Below are 22,598 nucleotides of genomic sequence, written 5' to 3'. Positions count from 1 at the left end.
CAAAATAGAAACAACTAAAATGACACAGAGGCGTTTCCAGTTTGAAAGTTATAACAACGTTGTATACGTGTAACAGGTCTAAATGGGTTAAAACAGGCCTTCCCAGTACCTGGTGTTCTGAATCAGTGGCGAGAAATGGCCTTTTCAATCAAAACATGGCAGCGGATCAATCAAAGTAAAGTAAACAGAGATGGGTCTCTCTCTGCTGCCACCACTATGGACCCTTTAAAATCCTTTGCCATGATCCGCTCGTCATATGACTGGGTGGGTGGGTTACCTGACATACTTAAGATGAGGCACGAAGTGAGTGGGAGCAGACAAGTCCAAGACAAGTGAAGGTGTGTGCAGGCTAAAACGGGGTAGGTGCTCTTTAACCAGGGGTGCACTGGTCGCTTCACGCGACACCACAGCGTTTCGCCAGTTTTTTGGGCAGGATCACACGCACGCACATGCATGGATGTGCACCGCGTGTGCACGCTAGAACGTGTTCCCCTCGATTCATGAGCCCCAATGGCTACTTTGCATGACGGGTTTACAGTGTGCAAATGTGTCCTCACTCCTCACACACACACGGTGTATAAGCAACACAGCATTTTGGCTACAGTACTGCTGCCCAGTGCTGCCCTATATCCTATCTGCACGCAACAAGAATGCCTCAGCCACAGTCGAAGAAGAGAAAGATACTTTGTTCAAAGAAAACTTTTTCATTTCAGCTCAAGGCATCTTCCTTGAGAAGACTTACAAAGACTAAAACTAAGCTAAAACTAGTAATTTCCTATACAAACATGTTTGCTACTATTTATACAAGTACAATTAATCACACATTAAGGTAAAATAAAATGCATGCCGTGCTTGCGTTGCGTGTGATCATTAAAATAGCGTTCTGGCAGTACACCTCTGTCTTTAACCACTTGAACCACAGCATCCTTATTCTGGGGGGAACATTTGTCAAAAATAGCAGATCTACAAGCTCACAACGCGCATTGTGAGTTTGTAGATCTGGTATTTTTGGCAAAGAGATTTTGTGTGGAGGAATAAAAGCTGTCCAAGGTCAGTTTTTTACTAAGAACGGATGGTTTAAGAGGTTAAGAAGTGACTTGCTGATATTAGAAAGTAATCTCTTCGAAGGGGAACAAAGTTGTAGTGAAGACCGTGGTATCAATTCAATGTGTGAATGTTTCTGGCTATCATTTGGCGATAGTTCTGATTGAGTTTCTGTTTTTCTTTTTTCTATTTATGTAGTCTAGTCTTTAAATTTCACCAATCGCCAAAGACTTGAAAACGACTAAAGGTGGGAGAAGATGAGGACTTCACTTCAGTGAACATCGGATGTCAGCCAAGAAGAGACAACTTAAAGAATATGTTTGATCAGCAGGCACAGGTGGTAAATGGCTGACTTTACAGAGAATTTTGTATCCATTTGATTAAGGCCTACTGGGCCAAAACATCATGGATATATAATTAATAAAATGAATGTATTTGTATCCATATATATCAGATATGGAAAAGCTTAAATGCAAGACATGCTCCTAGTAGGTAAATGACAACGTTCCAAACAAAGCAATGAGAACTCCTGGCGATGGTTGGGCTTTCCCTATAATAAGAGTGAATTCTTGTTATACATCCAGGCAAACTTTTTTAATATTTATGCAATGCTGAAAATGCTGCAGAAAATAGGCAACAATTACATTTGCAGGACACAGGACAGAATAACAATGTAGTCTCCCAACATGGTTCAATGCAAGCTAGTCTACTGGTAGCAGCTAACCAATGAGTAGCTCCAACAAGCATTATTAAAAAAAAATGTAATAATTACTATTTTATTAATGAATAAAGTATTTCTCAAACATATTAAATGTAAAAAATAAACACTTTAACTCTCTCTCTTATAAAACGGACAAAAAGTCAACACACCACAAACAAGACACAAGCAACTTAGTTAACTACAAATGACATTTTCAAGTATTGAAGACAGTGGACAGCAGTCACACTACAACAGAAGCTTTGCTTAGAGTAGCACAATATCTGGCAAGATATTGGTTGTGTTTTTTTTCCCCCACGTTTGAGGTGTACCATTAATAGCAATGATCATCATGTCATCATTTGAAGTTGGCAGCAATAACGTTAGGGTTATAGCATTATAAGATGTATTTACGCATATCTTTGGTTTAACTACATCATGCCAGTGTTTATTGGCTTGAATTAAATGTAAATGCGTCTTCATATGAGCATACATTAAACCATAACACACGCTGCCCCGCCTAAATCGGGAGTAGGGGTACATGATATGATCCGGTGACTTTAGTGAGACTGAGGATGGTAAACACTTCATAAGAAAACATATTCACCGCCGAGTAACCTATATCGGATTCCCCTCATCATCCGTGTTAGTTTATTTAAGCACCACCAGTGATATTTGTGCTACCAAAAAAAGAAATTTAGCTGAGTTAACTTAACATTAGTCAGCTATGGTGGTGGCTTGAGGAGGTGGTTTATAACGAATATCAAAGTGCTACGTCAGATTAACGTTAACATGATGTTAGCAGCCCACCTGTACTGCCTGTCAACCAAAGCTGGGGAGGATCGAAAACATTAGCCTGTTAGATCATTGGTTCTCAAAGTGGGGTCCGGGGACCCCCAGGGGTCCTTGAGGGAGTTCGAGGGAGTCCCCAGCTAAATGATAGATTAGGTACCAAATGGACCCTTATGGGTCTGTAACTCTGAGAGCGTACAAATGGAACCAAATGGACCCTAACGGGTCCATTTGGTTCCATTTGTACACTCTCAGAGTTAAATTGACATAGATTTTACTATATAAATTGTGGTCCAAGTGATAGAAATGCCATTAAATGGGGGTCTGTAGCCCTAATGCATGTCAAACTGGGGGTCCTTGAAATTAAAATGGTTGAGAATCACTGCTAGAGCCGTAAAAAAAATCTTCTCTTATGGGGGTCCCTGGCATATCTTTTGAAATGGGGGTCCGCGGGCTAATAAGTGTCAATTTGGGGGTCCTTGACATGAAAAAGTTTGAGAACCACTGTGTTAGATGATGAGTCAACTGGCTAACCTAACATCACCCTGCTAACGTTAAACCAAGCTATAGCTAAGGTTAGCTAGCTAAAAAACAAGGTAAGCTAAAATTGCTACGCTAGCCTGGCTAATGTTACAGACTGCACTCTCTCTCTCTCTCTGATGGAAGGCCAGCGACGTGTTTTTAGTTAATTTAACAACTTACCAAGTATAGCTATGGTCTATTGGGTGTACACAGTTTCTTTAAAACGCCGCTGATCATCAGATTTCCCACAGAACAGTGAAGGGTTTCCAGTAGACAGCAGAACGGTCGTCTGTCTCCCTGGCTGAGGCTTCTATCTCTCTGCAGTGGCGAACACACAGCTAGCTGTCATCTGCTGTCATCACGAGGAGACCTGCGCAACCCGCATGCGCAGTGGCACGATGCTGCCAAAGGCTCATGGTTGTTGTAGTAATAACAAATAACAGACTCTCGGCTGCGCACGTTGCGTCTGACGTCACGTTGGAGGTAAAGTTGTGTTTGTTTGTTTGTTTTCCATGATAGGTGATACCCACACTGTGCGTGTGTGTGTGTGTGTGTGTGTGTGTGTGTGTGTGTGTGTGTGCCTGCGTGCCTGCGTGCGTGCGTGCGCGCGTGTGTGTGTGTGTGTGTGTGTGTGTTGTTGCGCATCACTTTAACGGCTACTTAATTGATTGAATACTTTATTAGCAGTTTGCAAAAAAAAGCACAGAGTACAGTTCAATACACGCTCAGCAAAGTGGATTTTAAACACAGGAAAGCCTATGACTTGTTTCCATTGCGGTCATTTGTACTAAATTAATAGAATAAAGATTTTCCTCCCCGACGGGGAATTGAACCCCGGTCTCCCGCGTGACAGGCGGGGATACTGACCACTATACTATCGAGGATATGGAAGCCGTAGAAAGTCTTTATATAAAGAATTTTAAGCTTGTAAGTTCCAACCACTACAGGTGAATCATGACAGGCCAGCCAAAAGATGCATGTACCCCTCACTGCAGCGCGGGACAAGAAATAATGATAATTCGAATTCGAAAATGACCTACGTATCCCATAAACCATTGAGAATGACAGCCACTTCCTACCAGCGTTGCCATGTCAGCTTATTGTAAGCGACTTTGGGCTTATTTCTCTGTAAAGTAACTTTTTGTGGGTTGCTGTTTTTTAGGCTTCTTTTGGGCTTTGGTTTTCTTTTGGGTTTTGGGTTTCTAAAGTGTTGTTGCTTATGTAATTGGGCTTGCTACCTAATTTCTTTTTTTCATGTCAAGGACCCCGGATTAATATGTATTTGTCCGTGGACCCCCATCTGAAAATGCTTTGTGCCAGGGACCCCCATAGTGTTGTTAAAATGTTCGAAATATTTCACTTAAAAAAAAAAAAACAGATCTGCAAGCTGCTATTTTTAAATAGCTGATTTAAAGTGGTAAAACTTTCTCTTTCGCTTGTTTTCATAGACCTGGCCGCTTGTTTCTCCACTTCTACCCCACTTCCTGGTTTTTCGTGGTGCCGGAAGGAACAACTCAATGCATTTTTCCCATTGACATTTCCAAAAATATTTATATCTATTAATTTAAGCCTCGAATCAAGCCATCATGACATGACATGAATCATGACCATAAAACGTTTTTTTCTGTGATTTTTTTTATTTTATATTTAATTATATGATATACTATATTTAATAAATACCCTTTGTTTTGCCGTTTTCAAAACAAAAAAAAATCACAGAATCAAACGTTTTATGGTCATGATTCATGTCATGTCATGATGGCTTGATTCGAGGCTTAAATTAATAGATACAAATATTTTTGGAAATGTCAATGGGAAAATGCATTGAGTTGTTCCTTCCGGCACCACGAAAAAAAACCAGGAAGTGGGCGGGAACTGCGATGCTCTATTGGCTAGCGACAGCATCAGTTTGTTTGCTTCTTGAATGCATAGCATTTTAACATAGTGTTTGTATTGTTAATATGAGTGTCGTAACCACAGAGTTGGTCGACTCGTAACATACATATTGTAATTGTAGTTTGTGTGAGTGTATAATAGGTGTAACTATTATGGTAGCGTGCTTCGTTCCTGACTGCAAGCACAGAGCTGGCGTCCATAAATGCCATTTCCACCGATTCCCCAAGAGTCTGGGGAGCTCTGCGAGGAGACGCTGGATTCTAAATATAAGGTCATGATGATAAGTATAACGTTGCTTGTGTTGTGGCTCTGCAGGATGCGGACTGTCTGGCTCAGATCAGGCTGAATTCTGAAACCTTTGCTCAAATTTGGAGGCATGTTAGCTGTAGTATACAACCCTCGTAGACGTATTTATGATTCTGACGTTTTCAATCTACGAGAGTTGTAGGGTGCACTTCCCATAGTGACCTGGACTCTCTGCACTATGCCCCGTAGACACTCCAAACATTGTACAAAATGAAAATAAAGGTGCTTACCGCCGAGCCCCAAATGTTAACTGGGTCTACGGGGTAGTAGTGTAATGTAATAATCCATATCTTTCAATAAAGAAGTGTTTTAATGCCGTCTGTGGCCGATTCTGTCGGAAGTTCCCAATGGGCGGTAGTGATGGGTAGTGACGGGGCGCATCCGGTGGAACCCGGAATTACACTAAATGTAAACAGGAAGTAAACGAGGGTGAAAAAATGGCGTTCGGCCACAGCTCTCGCAGAGCTCTCGTAGATTGAAAACGTCAGAATCATAAATACGTCTACGAGGGTTGTATACTACAGCTAGAGGCATGTCATCTTGTCAGACAACTGACGTCATAGATAAATGACGTCACAGGCTCCACATTGGAGCCACTGTTCCCTTGTGGATCTCAAGAACAAGATGATGTTGATGATTATTATTATTTAAACGATTGTAGTATGCGTTGTCGGAGTACTTGGACGGCCAGTCTGTCAGTCAGTCATCTATTTGATTGATTGAATACTTTATTTATAAAAGACATGGAAACAGTACATGGAAGTACAATTCACAATGACAGCCACTAGTATTAAATAAGGTCTTACAAGTCATTAAATTGTCACTTCACTGTCATCTGGGGACGCCCCCAAAATCATGTGTGGACCCCCCATGGGGGTCCCGACCCATAGGTTGAGAACCACTGATCTATGATGTCAGTATTGTAATGTCAGTACTACCCATTGTCTGAGTATTTGGAGGTCAGTCTATGACGTCAATACTCTGACATCAGGCATCTCCATTTTTGGGAGAGAGAGACACACATTTATTGATTTAATAAATGGATGTTAATTTGTGATTCACATAGTTACCAATAATGTTACACGTAAAGAAAAGTTATCCCTTCCGGGGCGACAATATGCGTGACGTCAGAGTCCTACCAAAAGATGACCGGGAAATCCAACCACTTGGTGTTTGTATATTTAGACCCTCCAGAAAAAACGCGGGCAAAAATCCTTGATTATGCGGGCTAAAATCCTTGATTTTGCGATGAAATATGCGGTTTTTTTGCAATTTTATGCGGTGAAATATGCGATGCGAAAAGTGAGAAAGTTGCGAAAAATGCGATGCGCATATTATGCGATGCAGCCTTATTTTACCCCCGCATAATGATGCGCCATTTTGCTGATTATGCGGTCAATTCTGCGATCGCATAATCGCATTTTTCTGCAGGGTCTAATATATAGAGATATATATATTTATACACATGTGTGTGTGTGTGTGTGTGTGTGTGTGTGTGTGTGTGTGTGTATAGCCTATATGCTATGGACACTTGTCTGTGTGTGTTTGTATATAAATTCAACTACCCAAAGTAATATATATTGTTGCACTACTGGTCATATATATATCTTTTAATTTAATCTACAGCTCGAACAATAACTCATTGACTGTAGCTAGACATGTAATTGCACGTTTTTTTATATGATTACTTCATCATGCCTACCCCATGTATATACTTATTGGGGATGTATTATAATTTCCTTTCAGGCGTGGAGACCGGAAAAAGCCCAATAACAATTCTAGAGTGTGCAGCTGCCACTTTACAAAGGGACTTCAGAAGGGTCCAATATGGTTCCCTGCACGTGTGAAGGGCATTCCGCCCATTGAGGAGGACCTGGCCGAGGAGGACAGTGAAGAAAGTACATGCAAGAAAATATATAAAGCAAAGGTAATTGATAATGTGAATATGTAACGTGGGTGGCCAACTTTGTTACATTTGACTTGCCCAGTTATACTCAAATTTGGCATGGTGAGTTTAATTGTAATTTACAATGAGCTTACAACAATAAAATATCAGGTACACTATTAAAGTGAGGGGTGCATAATTGTTGTAAAAGTCTGTATAAATAACTGTTTGTCGATTACGCCACCTTTGTTTGAGAGGAAGGTCCCCTATAATCAACTTTACTTTTCAAGGTTACACACAGGTTCGTGATAAACCAGGTAAGTACTTAGACTTAATGAGAACAACACATTTCAAAACCACAAGAGAAAGCTGATGCTGACACAGTGAATAAAAAGGGTAAACATACATTTATTATTTCATCCCTAATACAAGAGGCCTGCTCTGTGGCATAAAATACAAAATGAACCAAAAAAAATACAATCCTAAAAATAAACCCTAGCCTCCTATGGCGCCGCCAACCTTACTAAAATACACTCAATACAATCACTTAAAATACAAATGGGCCCCATTTGTATTTTAAGAGTGATTGTATTGAGTGTATTTTAGTAAGGTTGGCGGCGCCATAGGTGGTTAGGGTTTATTTTGTGTGCAAATAGCAGGGCGCAAATAAATAGCAAAATGTGCAGCAATAACTTTTTAAACAGTAAAGTGCAGGTGCTAAATAAAGTGCGTTATATGCCATTCAAATAAGACCAGGTTTAAAGTGCAAATAATGGGGGAAAAGGTAGAGGGTAGCCAAGCCAGGAATCTTCACTGTTCGTCAAACACATGAACATGTAGCCTACATGCTTAAATAATTTGAGAAATTATAAAGATAACCACTGCACTGCATGGTGCTTAGGCCCTAGGGCATGGGAACAAGGTTATCTATATTTAGACTATTTTGGTGTATATTATCTTTCATATGTTAATTGGATATTTCACTTTCAAACTTGTTTTGGATCATTTTAACGTCTACCCAGAGTAGATGTTAAAATTACCCCAAACATGGTTGAAAGTGAAATATGTGTCTGATGTTAGGTGGGGGTTGTAGTCGAGCAGACAGCGGCAGCAGCAGGTCTTGGCCAGGGAATGAACCCGACGCACACAGCTGGACCGGCCCAGGGACAGCATCTGGAATGAGAGGTCCTGATGACACCAGCCCTGGGAAGGAGAACCGCCCCGAAAAGAAGAACCTCCTTAGAGGGTTGAACAGAGTCAACGGAGCTGATGGTTGCATATTTGAGGCGGCAGCTCGAGCGGTCTGTGTTGTTGTTTCTGATGGAATTCAACATTAAAAGGTGCTTCAGGTGATTGATTTGATTCTGAACGTGATTGTGGGCGTGGACGAGGTGAGGAGGAGGAATGTAGTCCTAGGATGGCGAAACCACAAACGTGTGTTCCAGATCTCCGGGATCAAGATTGGCTCCAAAATGGGGGAAGCTGGTCAATGGAATCTAGGCGCTTGGTGGAACGTACATCGGATGCAATAACCATTGTGAAGATGCTTTTGAGCCGTCAGATGCAGAGGAGACTGAGCATGAGGAGGACTTCTCTAAACTGGAGGCAGAGCAGAATGTATGCTCTCACAATTGAGGAGCGGCCCACGCAATCCAACACATACATGGTCTGCGATATGTCTAATACCCACTCATCGACGGAGCCCTCTGTCCATCCCGTTGTCCAGGAAATGTGGTCAAGAGGAGAGTTCAACTATGCAAGTATCATGGTGGAGGGTGGACTCTTCTCTATCGCGTTGGCAGATATCAAAACCTACTTGTCCCCGGGCCAAAGTGCATGGCGTCCCTTCTGCACCACGCTCTACAGGGTGAAGCCTCTCCTTTCTTTTAGCGAGACATCCAGGTGTATCATGATTCTGTGCACCAAGTCCACCAGAACCTCTGTAGAAAGGTCTTGGCCGAGCACAGCGACACATTCGGCTAGATCGTTCAGACTCTTCTCCCTGAGGACGCGGTTGCGTTTGACGTGCTGCTGACACCAGAAGTCCACCAGGACAGACAACAGGTCCAACAAGATGTCCATCAGATCCCTCTGTGTCAGATCTCTCTTTGGATGATCCTGTTCCCAGACTACAACGTAGATCAGGAGCTCACAGAGGCGCTTCACAGCCATGGACAGGGCAGTAGAACGCTCCCATACGGTCCACATCCCATAATATTATCAGAAACTCTGTAAAATTAAGTTAAACTAATTAATGCTGAAAGGAAATACTGATATACTTTGCAAACAAATGACAGCCCAAATGTAGGTGGACAAAATAAATCCAAACCTTCAAATTAAATGTACACACCAACAAAATATAGCAGATTTTAATCAATAGTCATAGAAAAAATATGTTTTGACTAGCCCCCATTATGTTACGGCCTCCAAACAATTCAACAAAACAGTGGCTCAAATTGGAGACCAACATAAGGATGGACACCACAAAAGATTGGCAAAGTTTAAATAGCTTTTATTCACTTCCCACAACAAAAAGTAAGCATTGAGGAACAAACATAACATAAAGTACTTTACCAAAACTGAAATCAGGAAACCAAAAGGAGGCCTGGAGATTCCGGTCAAACTAAATAGAATGGATAGAATGGAGGGGGGACCAGGCCACCCCCTATAGGGACGCCGAAGATGCTCCCCCCTCCCTAACTGACAAAACCAAGTTCTACTAAACTAAAAGCTAAACGAAAAGATAGAACTACCGGCCATCCCCGGGCCAAACTAAAATAAAATAAGTAACTTAAAAGAAATGGCTTTCTAGCCTAAATAATCAATGGTGTGAGATTCGAGGCTGTTGCTGGGTCTTTGTCTTATAAGAGGACCTGAATCTGGCTGGCTTTTATAGAGGCTGGTAATTGGGGCGGCAGCAATTTCAGATCTGCTGCAGGTGTGCCAGCCTGGGGGAGAGGAGAGACAGTGGGGGTTAGTCAGTGATTGAGTGAATGATGTCATGGCCACACGCAACACCTTTAATTAAAACAATAAACAATGTGTGCCTGCAGCAAGCGGCAGCACAATGCGCACACGGCCATATCATTTTGCTTTAACTAGGCTAATGATCGATATAATATAATAAATAGCTAGAATGATTATTTATGCTTGTCTGTTTGAATGTTGCGGTTTACTAGACTTATCCAGTAGAGGGAGCTCTAATACAAGTGTGAACTGCTGGAACTGCAGCAGCATCTGAACATGCCTCATTCTCCTTCTCCTTGTAACAAGTCTCATGTTGTACAATCAAAACCTCATCAGTGAATGGATTTATCCCATCTGCCATGGTGTTTCACCAGTACTTTGTGTTATTATCTGACATGCCAGCTACTGCTGACATCTCTCTCCTCACTGTCACCTCTCCCCTTTCCCCCTTACTCTGTCCTCTATCCTCTCTCTGCCACAGAAGCAGCAGCATCAAGCTGCATCAGGAGTGGACTGTCCGGCCAGCGGTGCCCAGCAAGATCAACTGACGCTGACAGTGATCCAGTATCAGGGTCAGGCCACAGGCCAGCTGCAGATCATTCCACAGGGAGTGACGGTGATCCCCAGCCCTGGACAGCAGCTCATGGAGGCCTTGTTGCCCAGCGGCCAGATCCAGGGCTTCCTCTTCACCCCTGTTGCTCGCACTGCCATGCCTACCTCAAGCACAGGTATGACCATGATCACAATACCCACATACACATACTGTACAGTAAGTCAGTACAGACTAAACAATGTGAAATACAAAAGATGTCCAAGTCACAAAATTGTTAGCCTTGGAATTGATGTGACCACATCATCGTTTCTTTCTACATAATTTACACCTGCTATTAAATGTGACTGGAATAATCAGAGAATCCTATCGCCCTTATTCACATTAGAATCTAGGTGTTCTAAATGCATCCAGCACACATTGGGGTTAGATTGCAATCCGATTGCTCAAACCATTCCTTTTAATAACAGCTCTTTTGCAAGTTTGTCTAAATGTATTTATGGTGCTAGTGCCATGATCTTCTTTCTCTTCTCCTCCAGCAGCAACTACAGCTGCCGGACAGCTCCGCTCCGCCACCCACATCCAGACCCCAGCTCAGCCTGTGGTGCAGCAGGCCGCTGCCCCAGTCCAGGCAGGGGCCACCCTCGTGGTTGGCACTATACTTGGTGTGTTCAGACGTATTGATGGTCGGCTGTCTCTCTCCTATCCTCTCTCGCCACGGTCAGGTCCAGGCCACAGGCCAGCTATAGATCATCCCACAGGGAGTGACGGTGATCCCCAGCCCTGGACAGCAGCTCGTGGAGGAATCGTTGCCAAGCGGCCAGATCCAGGGCTTCCTCTTCACACCTGTGCCCTCCTCAAGCACAGGTACAACCATGAGCACAACTACACAGTAAGTCAATACAGACTCAACAATGTCAAATACAGAATATAAATGCTGTGCTTTCATAAAATGATTTGCTAGCCGTGGAATCAGCTACATAATTATTAAGTTGCTTTCTACATAATTTACTGTACACCTCTAAATATGACCAGGCTGACATAATTTGTGTGTTTCTGTGGGAGTGTGCAGGGCATTGCTGTATAGAGCATTCATGCTCAGCATGAAAAAGAAAAATGCGACTGGGCTAACACAATTTAACACAAAAATCAGAGAATCCCATCGCCCTTATTCACATAAAAATCATTTATGTGAATAAAAACAAATGCAGTTTAACTAAAAGTATTCATGTTCTTAGTGCCATGTTCTTCTTTCTCTTCTCCTTCAGCAGCAACTACAACCCCCGGACAGCCCCACTCTGCCACCCCCACCCCCACCCAGACCCCTGCCCGGCCGGCCTGGGGTCGCTAGTGGCAGTCAGAAGGGTGGCCCCTGCCCCAGTCCAGGCAGGGGCCAGGGGCCACCCTCCTGACTGCCACTAGCACCCCTCCCTCTGCCACCCCCCAGGGCCAGTTGCCCCCACAGACTCAGCCCCACATGCCCATCCAGTCCCCTACGCCGCTGCAGGTGAAAACGCAGGGCAGCAGGGACCAGCTGCAGCTCCAACATCATGGCCTAAAACAGGGTTCCCCAATAGGCGGCCCGCGGGCCATTTGCGGCCCGCGAGGGGCAACTGTCCGGCCCGCGACGACTCCTGTCATAAAAAAATAAAAGATTGAAAAAACATTTCTTTTTTTGATTATATTTTATTATTATTTTTTTGAAGAAAAAAAAATCTGTATTACTGTTCAAGCAGACTAACAAACACATCTGTAAGTAAATTGTTGATTCTGGACTTATTTAGATTTTCAGTATGTATAACTGGCTGCTGTTAATCTGTATTACTTTTCAAGCAGACTTATTTTGTTTCCAGAGTGCATTTTTTCCTTGTGTGACCCTCAACACAGGATTTAAGAATCCCAGGCCTAAAATAACACAGTGTCAAATTAGCTCGATTAGAGAAAAAAAACGAATAAAAAACAAAAGAAATAGCGCTCGCGCGTGCGCGATTTCGGCGCCCTCAATGCCCCTGGCCCTCGGCTTGGTACCCAGGCATGCAATGCTCATTTGGTATGTTCTTGCACTCTATTTCAATGGCCCTTGGGGAAAAGTAATTGGGGAACCCTGGCCTAAAATCTCCGCCAACTCTGTCCTGAATGCGGAACGTTTTTCTACAGTAAGATTCACCCTCAGCCCTATTCTTGTAATGTCTGTGGCAAGACTTTTTTACCTCAGGACTAATTTGACAAATAAACTCTTATATTGTACCTTTGACCTTGTTGTTGTGTTATGTTTGGGAGTTTAAAGAACAGTGGGTTAAATATCACTTACCAACAACAAAGCAGCATGCTATGTCAAGTTAAAAAAAAACACTTCCTAATTCAGGTGCCCACATGTCCCTAGTGCCCAGTAGTCCAGCTGCCCACCTCTCCAGGTGCCCACATGTCCCTAGTGCCCAGATGGTTATTGTGCCCAGTTTTCCAGGTGCCCACCTCTCCTGGTTCCCAGTTATCTCCACCCCTATGTGCCCACTCGTCCAGGTGTCCACATGTCCCTAGTGCCCAGATGGTTTTGGTGCTCATCTGTCCTGTTACCCAGCTTTTCAATAAAGGGCTTAAAGGGATAGTTCACCCCCAAAAAAAATTCCTATCGATTAGTCACTAATTTGATGACCGGCAACGGTTCCGGTAGGAGACACAGAGTCTCCTTTGTGTCTCCTACCGGAACCGCTGCCTACCGGTCCGCTGGTCATCAAATTCTTGGCTTAGGAATGCGACAAAACAAAAAAATATCCATGAATTCAAGTCCCCATGGGGTGACTAATCGATAGAAAAAAAGTCATTTTGGGGGTGAACTATCCCTTTAAGGGAGCCAGACAAAAAGATTCAAAAGGGATGAAATATTGTGGTATTGAAGACATACAGTATTTCTCAATTTTCTGAGTGGGGAAAAGAAAGGAAGAAAGAATGTGTTGATTTCGCCTCAGGCTCCTCCTCAGTTTGGCATACGTCCAATTCACCAGGCCGCACCAAGAGCCAAGCTGTGTTCATAGTAGAGCGGATAGTAGGAACAATCGTTCACTTTGTGATACAAGCGTGAAAATTGGCATGAACATTCCTTTAGGTCAACTCTTTGACTTTTTTAATCGAGCCACTCAAAAATCCAAGATGGCGGCCATTTTTCAAGATGGCCGATACCTTAGTGGGCAGTTAAGTGATATGATGGTTTATTTGGTGATACAAGCATGAAAATTGGCATGAGCAGTCTCTGTGGGTCACTTGACAATAGGCCACCCACAGCTACTTGAAATTTCAAGATGGCGGCCATTTTTCAAGATGGCCAACACTTTAGTGGAGCATTTAAGTTATATAATGGTTCATTTGGTGATACAAGCATGAAAATTGGCATGAGCAGTCTCTGTGGGTCACTTGACAATAAGCCACCCACAGCTACTTGAAATGTCAAGATGGCGGCCATTTTTCAAGATGGCCACCACCTTAGTGGACTAGTTAAGCTTAAGAAATCATTTAGTTGGTGATACAAGCATGAAAATTGCCATTAGCCGTCTCAAAAGGTCATTTGACAAGAAACCGCCCACAGCCACTTGAAATTTCAAGATGTCAATCTTTAAATGATACCTTTTCTCATAGAAATGTATTGGGTTCCTCAAAAAGCTCTGTCAAGAGAGGTTGTTTGACTGTGTTTTGTCTGACTCCTCGCCCACGACCTGTCCAGTTTGGTAAGACCTGTCAGGAGTTGCCTCCCACCGGCATAGCTCTCAGGGTTCACTGAGGTAGGCCTAAACAAGCTCCCTTACCACGACAAGGTAACAGTCACAAGGGAGGATATATATATATATATATATATATATATATATATATATATATATATATATATATATATATATATATTGTTTTTTTTAAACTAACAGCCATTACATGTGTCAAATAAATACTAAGGGGTGGGGATACAAAAAATAAGATGAATAAATTAGCACAGTTGTGGTGCTGATAAGCACAGTTGTGGTGCTGAACGGACAGCGCTCCAAAATTATGAGTAATGGCTAATACTGAATGGCAATAGCCACGGAACCATGACAAACGATACTAAGGAACTAAACTGAAAATGTGCTTCACTGTTAGATATGGCAGTGGAAGGCAGTGGAAGCAATGTTACAAAGTAACAACTGAAAATTACACAGTAATAGACTAGATAAAAAGTAAAACATGATGCGTCGATGTGACGAGGGGAAGCCGAGCCATAGGCCTCCACTTGAAAACACAGAGGACAACAGGGAATAACTCTGGCAAAATAAACATGCAAATAGGTTCTAGCAGGGGCAACTACATAGGCATGTGAAACTGAGTCCATATCTGAAGCAGTTACACCTTCCAGTACATGCCTTGGAGCACCCACATTTGGTCAACTCCCAACAACTCTCCGCAATAGGTGGAAGTGGAGTCCAGAAGACTTTCCACTTCTCGTCCTGTTCCACCCATCCCCAGTCAGATGGGCTCGGCATTTGTGGATGTCGCTTCAATGCCTGTCCCCACACGTATCCAGCCTCATAAGAAGCATGTTTGGCATGCTCTTTGAGTGCTGCTTGAGTTGGTGGGATCAAGTCATATTGTCTTTGCTTTCTGGCAAAGAGATCAAGCCTGGCCTCGTTCACAGTTGTGACATCGCTGGACCGGTCATACATTAGATCTTCTTGGCCTCTTGACATGGATATCTTTGGTATCTTCAGTGTCTTCAGCAGATGTAGATGCTCTCTTTTGGGCCCTTTCAGCTCTGTGTTGTTGAACCTAAGTTTACAGCTTGAATTATATTTTGCTCTGTTTCTTGTCGATGTGCTTTCTATGCCATCACCTTCATCTAGTCGGGTTGGACTAAGTAAGATAGGCAGAGCATTGATCTTATGAAATAATGGAACATTTCTTGCAATGGTATCATAACCAGTACGATCGTGCTCTCTGTTGAATAAACTCGGCTGAATGAGTTTTTCCTTGGTGACCTGCTGACAAATTAAACATCTGTCCCAGTTAGTTTTCACAACTGTTATGATGGCTTCTGCCATGTCTGCAGCATAGGCAGAGGCCGAGGGTTTATCCTTTTACCACCTTTTACCAAGCACTTTGATGTATGGGATACAACTAAGTTCGTGCCTTAACCCTACACTTAGTTCGATCGTTCATCCAATGCCATTTAAATCCTGAGCGATCTGTACACCATCCGGTTAACTAAAACCCCATTAACCTTGGCTCGGCTCTCCCGTGCTGGCACAACCTGTCAATTCAGGTGCGGCTATCTAACTGTTTTGGGGTAAATTAGACAGCATTTGGGATACCAACTTTCAATTAGCTGACATTGAACCCCACTCTGAGTTTAACAGCAGTGATATATCACCAGTGTGCCCTGGTAGTGCAGATATTCACTCTTATCTAATCTATCTATGATCAACAAATCAACACAACTATATTGTGATGTGTTAAAAGTTGTTCTTTAGCATAATAATAATAATCGTATAATCGTCCTTAATGAAAAAAAAACATAAATTTCTATGAGAAAATGTATCTTTTGAGGATCCAGGGGGCGGCCATCTTGAAAATAGAAATGTAAAGTGGCTGGGAGTGTTTTCTTGTCAAGCAACCCTTAGAGACTGCTCATGCCAAATTTAATGCTTGTATCACCAAATAAACCATTATATAACTTAATTGCTCCACTAAAGTGTTGGCCATCTTGAAAAATGGCCGCCATCTTGAAATTTCAAGTAGCTGTGGGTGGCCTATTGTCAAGTGACCCACAGAGACTGCTCATGCCAATGTTCATGCTTGTATCACCAAATAAACCATTATATAACTTAATTGCTCCACTAAAGTGTTGGCCATCTTGAAAAATGGCCGCCATCTTGAAATTTCAAGTAGCTGTGGGTGGCCTATTGTCAAGTGACCCACAGAGACTGCTCATGCCGATTTTCATGCTTGTATCACCAAATAAACCATCATATCACTTAACTGCCCACTAAGATGTCGGCCATCTTGAAAAATGGTCGCCATCTTTGATTTTCAAGTGGCTCGATTAAAAAAATCGATACATGACCTCTAAAGATGATCTGTACCAAGTTTCACGCTTGTATCACCAAGTGAACGATTCTCCCAAAATATTGCTTTTATCCGCTCTACTATCAATAAAATGTCAATTTCATTGGTTCATTCACTTACAGAGGGCAATGTGCTTGCCACTGCCTCCAAGAGAGATACTTTGAGTCAGCGATAAACTGAAGAGGTTTGCTATCCAGCTGTAGTCCTTCAGTCAATCAATCAATCAATCAATCGAACAGTCAAACACTAGAATGAAAGTGGCTGACCTCACCTGACAAATATTATGGAATGGCAGTTTCTTAAGCAGATGAGAACCCCGGCAAACACACATGGACTAAGGTGTCTTTCAACTTGCCCGATCATGAGACACTTAGGTCAGTGGTTCTCAAAGTAGGGTCCTTGGGGGGGTTCCAATGGGTGGGTCTCCAGCTAAAATGTTCGATAGTTTGGAACCAAATGGACCCCTACATATCTGTAAGTTCTGTAACTCTGAGAGTGTACAAATGAAGAGTACAAATGAACCAAATGGACGCTTATGGGTCCATTTGGTTCTATTTGTACACTCTCAGAGTTATGAGGGTGTAATGCCTAATGCATACTAAACTGGTGGTCCTTGAAATGTACTGACCTAGGTCATGTCCATGACCCTATTTTTTTTATATGGTCATGACATAACTAGCCTATATCCCAAATCCTTGCATGGACCTTACCTGATTCAGAGTTCACATCCAGCTCATTTGAACCAAATCCTTAACTTGGATTACCACCAAAACTCCCTTTCATTCCGGATTTTACTTTACCTCAGCCAACAGAGTTCAATGGGGGTTCTGTTTGTTCGTCTGTCTGTTAGCAATACAAGTTTTGGTTTGAAAAAGTCAAAGGTGAAGATCACAATCGAGAGACATAAAACAATATGTTGGTGCAGGCAGGGTTTGCACCAATGCACCTTCACATGCATTTATTTAATTTTAGGATGCGTTTGATTCTCTTTATGTTTTACTCCATATAGTATGCAATTTGGACGTGTTTACTTTCATGTGTTTTGACTTTGAAATGTAAGATAAGATAAGATGCAGTAAACCCCCATTAGCGTAGCAGCAACAGTAACAAAGTTAGGCACATGTAAAGAAGTCACAAATCTTTCATGGTAAAAGGGCATATGTATGCATGTACCGTGGGTATTTAAATGTAATGGTTACATACGTACTGGGTATTAACAGTGAAAAGCAATATCGATATGTACATGTCTGTAGTAGACTAGTCACTGCAATTCACTTTTTATTTTTTATTTTTCAAACTTTTTCTTTTAATCATTTGGATAGTAGATATGAGAAAATTTACAAAAAGGTATTTTGGAAAACAATGTGGCAGAATGATGCAGTTATGTGCGAAAGCCCAACAGAGTATACAATCCTTGCAAGCAATGTCTCAATTTTCTCACTAGGTGTTGCTCAAATTACACAACTAATATAAGTCAATCCTCAGTAGTCTTGTCAGGTAAAAGTCTTATTATTATACCACTATGTCTGTATATCCTGGCATGATCACTCAATCCGGGACCAACGATTCCAACAATCACATGAGGGTGACTACCTTCAAACAGGTCCATTGAGGGACAGATGAACCCGTTTCGCGGGACACATGCACACGCGCGCGCAGTTTTTGGTTTATTTATTTCGGTTTTAGGGTTAGGATTAGGGTTAGGTTAGGGTTATGTTATTTAATTCTTATTTTTGCCTGATTTTACCATTTCTTTTTTTCATCTTTGATTTTCGGGACATTGCTCTGCTTGTGCGGGACACAGGGTCCAATTTCGGGACTGTCCCGCGAATTTCGGGACGGGTGGTCACCCTCTCCATATCGCATGCAGTCAGTCTGTGACCAGATCCCTTCAACTCTGCCTGATGACCTGGAAAGTGTTGGATATCACCGCAACTGTTATCTGCGCTTTACTGCCAACCTTAATCTCCTAGGACATGATGCCGAACCAGAACCATCAACCTCAAGGGGGTATCAATCGCCCCGCCGATCGTCATCTGGTCCCATCTTCCCACCAGAGTGCATTTTTTGTAACAAAGTTGCGATCAAAGTCAGTCATCGGAAAACAGAGAGACCTGAATTGTTCTCGTCTTATAGGAACAAAACAAATGCATGGGAGAAAATTGAATCAAGGGCAGAGAAAATGGGTCTAGTTCGACTTCATAGACAGGTGAAAGGCAAAGATCTCTTTGCTTGTGAGGCCAAACATCACCATTCATGCTTTAACTCTTTCCACACAGCATTCACTAACTATGAACGCAGGATTCAAATAGCCAAAGGAGCCAAGGGTACTGAACAGGATTGTATGTCAGCTGCCCATGAAAAAGCATTAATCTCGGTATTGGAACACATTCAAACTCATATCATCCAGCAAAATGAAGTCCTACAGCTATGTTCCTTACGCTTGGTCTATGTCGAACAATTGAAACTGAATGGGTACGAGAACTCAAATTATCGTTCTGAAAAGCTAATGAAACGCCTACAGAAAGACCCCATCAAGGAGCATATCAACTTCACGAAGGTTGAGCATCATAAAGCCATTTCATTCTGGCTTGTGTACAGTTCACATCTCACAGTTTCTAGTGCTCTTGCACAAGCTTACACTCTAGGAAGCACAGACGAGCACCAAAATGTTGCTCTCCAACTTCGTCAGAGTATTCAACAGGCTTTCAGCGACTCCAAAGACCTACTGTGGCCTCCAACAGCCGATGACATGGAGCTTACATCTGAAAATCTCTTGCCCCCAGCCCGTTCCTACGCACGGTTATGACTGGCAAGGAAAACATGGAGACTGATGAAAAGGTGAATAGTCTGGTATACTCCATTGGGCAAGACCTGTGCCGTGCAGTGTCAGAGGGGATATGGAAGTTACCAGAACACATTCTACTCTGTGAGACTGTCAGGCACTTGTTCCGAAGCAAGCAACTCACCAAGATGTTGCACCGACTTGGGCACTCTGAGAGCTACGTGTTTGGCTGTGGTCAGAACGCCTGACACAGACAATTTAGCTATTCTTCTGTACCATGCTCATGCCATCAAGTTGACAGTTTACCTAGATACAGGATCAGGGAAGCATCGCCAACTTCTCAACCTCTCTGAGCTGGCAGAATCCCTGGGAGAATACTACTGTGCCACTCTTCTGGGATTCTATGTGTTCAGTGGAGAAGACTGCACCAGTGCATTCAAAGGGAAGGGGAAGGTGGGGCCCTTGAAAAAGCTGGAAAAGAATCCCAGATTTCACGAGGCATTTCGTCAGCTTGGCGACGACTGGAATGTCAAGCCTGAGGTGATGAGGCAGTTGGAGCAATTCACGTGTCTTTTGATTGATTGATTGATTGAAATTTGTATTAGGCAAAAGAATGTAAAACAACACAGTTACATTTATAATGCTTTTGTCTAAAAGGTCCGGCCAAAAAAGTCCTTGCGGACTTGTTTCCGTTGGGGTCCTTGAATTAATTTCATAGACATATATAGTAGCAACCAAACAGTTCAAAAATCAACATGAAAATACAGATAATACAGACAAAATACCACTATGTACAAAAAAAAGAAGAAGTATGAAAAAAATAAAACAAAAAATAAATGTACAAAAAAAGGGGGGGGGGAGCATGGAAAAATAAAAATGATACACAAAAAAAGCATGAGGAATTACAAAATATGTACAAAAAAGAGGAGGGGGTGGGTCGTCTGTCTACAGGGAAACTGGTACTAGCTCCTCTTTCGGCCTCCAGAAAGATGAGTTTTTAGGGCTGTTTTGAATGAGCCCAGCGAACTGCATTTTTTGAGGGATGGGGTTAGACTATTCCATTCCTTGGTGGCTGTGCTATAGAAGGAGAATTTGCCCATGTTTGTTTTATGGGTGGGTGGTACCAGATTGTTGTTTACGCTCCCTCTAGTTTCATGGCTGTGGGTGTCACTAACTTTTTCGAGGTATTTATACAGATATGCAGGTATAGGGGGCATTTCGGGCAAATCTGCATTTACAATTTTGAAGACCAGACCCATTTTTAGTTGTTTAACCCTGTCTTCCACCCTGAGCCAGCCTAGGCTGGCAAAGTGAGTGGGAGAGAGGTGGGTCATGGGCCCCAGTCCGAGAAGTAGTCGGATCAGTTTGTTTTGGGAGGTTTGAAGCTTAGTCTTCAGTGACACTGAGGTGTAGGAGTACCAAGAGGAGCTAGCATAGTCAAAAAGGGGCTGAATCAGGGCCCCTGAGAGGGTCCTGAGGGCCTGAGGGTTGACAAAAAAGGAAACTCTGCCCATAAATCTGGTTCTCTGGTTTACTCCTTTGACCACCTTTGTTGCCATGCTTTCACCTGTCAGGTATTTGTCAAGAATACATCCCAAATAGGTAATCTCTTCTTTGCTAGTGATGATTGTGTCATCGACTTTGACCTTGAAGTCATTTACCTTCATTTTACTGAGGGAATGTTTGGTCCCAAATAGGATGGATTCAGTTTTCCCAAGGTGTAGTGACAGTTTGTTATCGGTAAGCCAGGTACGGATCTGCTGTATGGACAGAGTCACGAGTCTTCAGTGGACATCGCCCATGCCAAGTTGCTGCAGAAAATGGTGGGGACGGATGACAAACTCAGTTCTAAATCTAAAGTTGACCTGGCTCGCCTTCCTCCATGCTACTCTGCTCTGAAGCCACACATCCAACGTGTGAACCACCGTGTTGCCTTATACAAGCGAGCTGATGAAGCTATTGTGGAAAAACCAAACCCCTATGATGAAGGGCAGGGATGGTTGAAAACCGAAGGGGAATTGACACCAGTGTGGTCCTGCGGTCCAGTCCTACCAACCTCACTGGTTGATCTCCTTGACACTGGAGATCATGGACAAGAAGACAACGAGATTGAGGAATTTGAGGAACTTTTTGACTCTGACGTGTTCTATGATGATTGATTAATGTGACTGTGCATTTTGTTCTGCATGGTGCAAGTTAGTGTATATGGTGGACACTGTTTGTACACTGTTGCTGTAATGTGTGTATTTAGTTCCTTGTTCATTACAGAGGATGTTGTTTTGTGTGTAATGTTATGCTATATGTTATAAAGCTTGCTTAAAAACTCTGTCTAGACATCTTATTTGAACATAGAAACCTATTGTTGGATTCTAGGCTTCTAGAAAGTTACTGACTGAATTTTATATTTTCTCCGATTTGAGGTATAGTGCAGACTTTTGGCTACAGAAAGAGTAATTTTCAAGATAGAAAGGTCATCTTGGGCTTAAATTAAAGCTTAGGGACATGGGAAGTTTTCTATATACAAGTGGGGCAGTGATACTCACAAAAAAGTGCTGGAAAATTACAATCTTTCTTGTTGTTTGTCAAGTGGACAGTATATTTTTCTGTGTTTCTGGGGATTATATAGATCATATTTATAAATACAATGGTAGCAAGCCCCAAAATGCTATTCTGCTACTTACCCCCATGTGTCAGGATAGTCCATGACAAATTTCAGACTACCATGTCTATTTTTGGAATTTTGGTGAATTAATATTTGCATTTACATAATTTCGCCAGAGCCATATACAAAAATGGGGATTTTGAGGTAGGTGGGACATTTTGACAACTTTTTATCATAGCTCATCATTTTCAGCACATTTTTTCCAATAAGAAAAACCTGATTAAGTATAATTCCGGGGGGTGCATGATAACCCCCTGCAGTGACTAGACTATGGCTTGTTTCCATTGCGGTACTTTGTACTAAATTAATAGAATAAAGATTTTCCTCCCCGACGGGGAATTGAACCCCGGTCTCCCGCGTGACAGGCGGGGATACTGACCACTATACTATCGAGGATATGGAAGCCGTAGA

The 22,598-nt window shown here is 42.5% G+C and overlaps 2 protein-coding genes across 11 annotated transcripts in view; one reads left to right on the top strand and one right to left on the bottom strand.

The window, feature by feature from the left end:
- gapvd1 (GTPase activating protein and VPS9 domains 1) overlaps nt 1–3,392 on the bottom strand; it is a 40,615-nt gene extending 37,223 nt beyond the window's left edge. For 4 of the 7 annotated variants that reach the window (XM_080434459.1, XM_080434460.1, XM_080434461.1 and 1 more), the window contains exon 1: nt 3,236–3,392. The gene's annotated coding sequence lies outside the window, so the exon portion shown is untranslated. The remainder of the gene's footprint in view (nt 1–3,235) is intronic. The other 3 variants (XM_080434464.1, XM_080434462.1, XM_080434465.1) reach the window with 1 other exon arrangement.
- Nucleotides 3,393–4,948: 1,556 nt separating this feature from the next.
- On the top strand, nt 4,949–12,900 carry LOC308089643 (uncharacterized protein). 4 transcript variants are annotated; one of them, XM_080434496.1, is made up of 5 exons: nt 4,949–5,222; nt 7,004–7,184; nt 10,591–10,837; nt 11,199–11,526; nt 11,931–12,900. In XM_080434496.1, the coding sequence occupies exons 1-5, from the start codon at nt 5,104–5,106 to the stop codon at nt 12,079–12,081; spliced, it is 1,026 nt and encodes a 341-aa protein (XP_080290622.1). In that variant the 5' UTR covers nt 4,949–5,103; the 3' UTR covers nt 12,082–12,900. The 4 variants fall into 4 exon arrangements, with proteins under 4 accessions (XP_080290622.1, XP_080290621.1, XP_080290620.1 ...); XM_080434495.1 differs by having other exon boundaries at nt 11,928–12,900; XM_080434494.1 differs by having other exon boundaries at nt 11,199–11,551.
- The last annotated feature ends 9,698 nt before the right edge of the window (nt 12,901–22,598 follow it).

Source organism: Gymnoscopelus braueri (assembly GCF_963280865.1).
Source record: "Gymnoscopelus braueri genome assembly, chromosome: 7".
NCBI lineage: Eukaryota > Metazoa > Chordata > Actinopteri > Myctophiformes > Myctophidae > Gymnoscopelus > Gymnoscopelus braueri.
This window is presented reverse-complemented; position numbering and strand designations above follow the sequence as displayed.

What these genes read in the sequence shown, in the direction of transcription:
- LOC308089643 (XM_080434497.1), top strand. Translation starts at nt 5,104, where the DNA reads ATGGTAGCGTGCTTCGTTCCTGACTGCAAGCACAGAGCTGGCGTCCAT. An exon ending in CGCTGGATTCTAAATATAAG is followed by an intron (nt 5,223 to 7,003) that starts GTCATGATGATA and finishes ATTTCCTTTCAG; the next exon opens with GCGTGGAGACCGGAAAAAGC. An exon ending in AGAAAATATATAAAGCAAAG is followed by an intron (nt 7,185 to 10,590) that starts GTAATTGATAAT and finishes TCTCTGCCACAG; the next exon opens with AAGCAGCAGCATCAAGCTGC.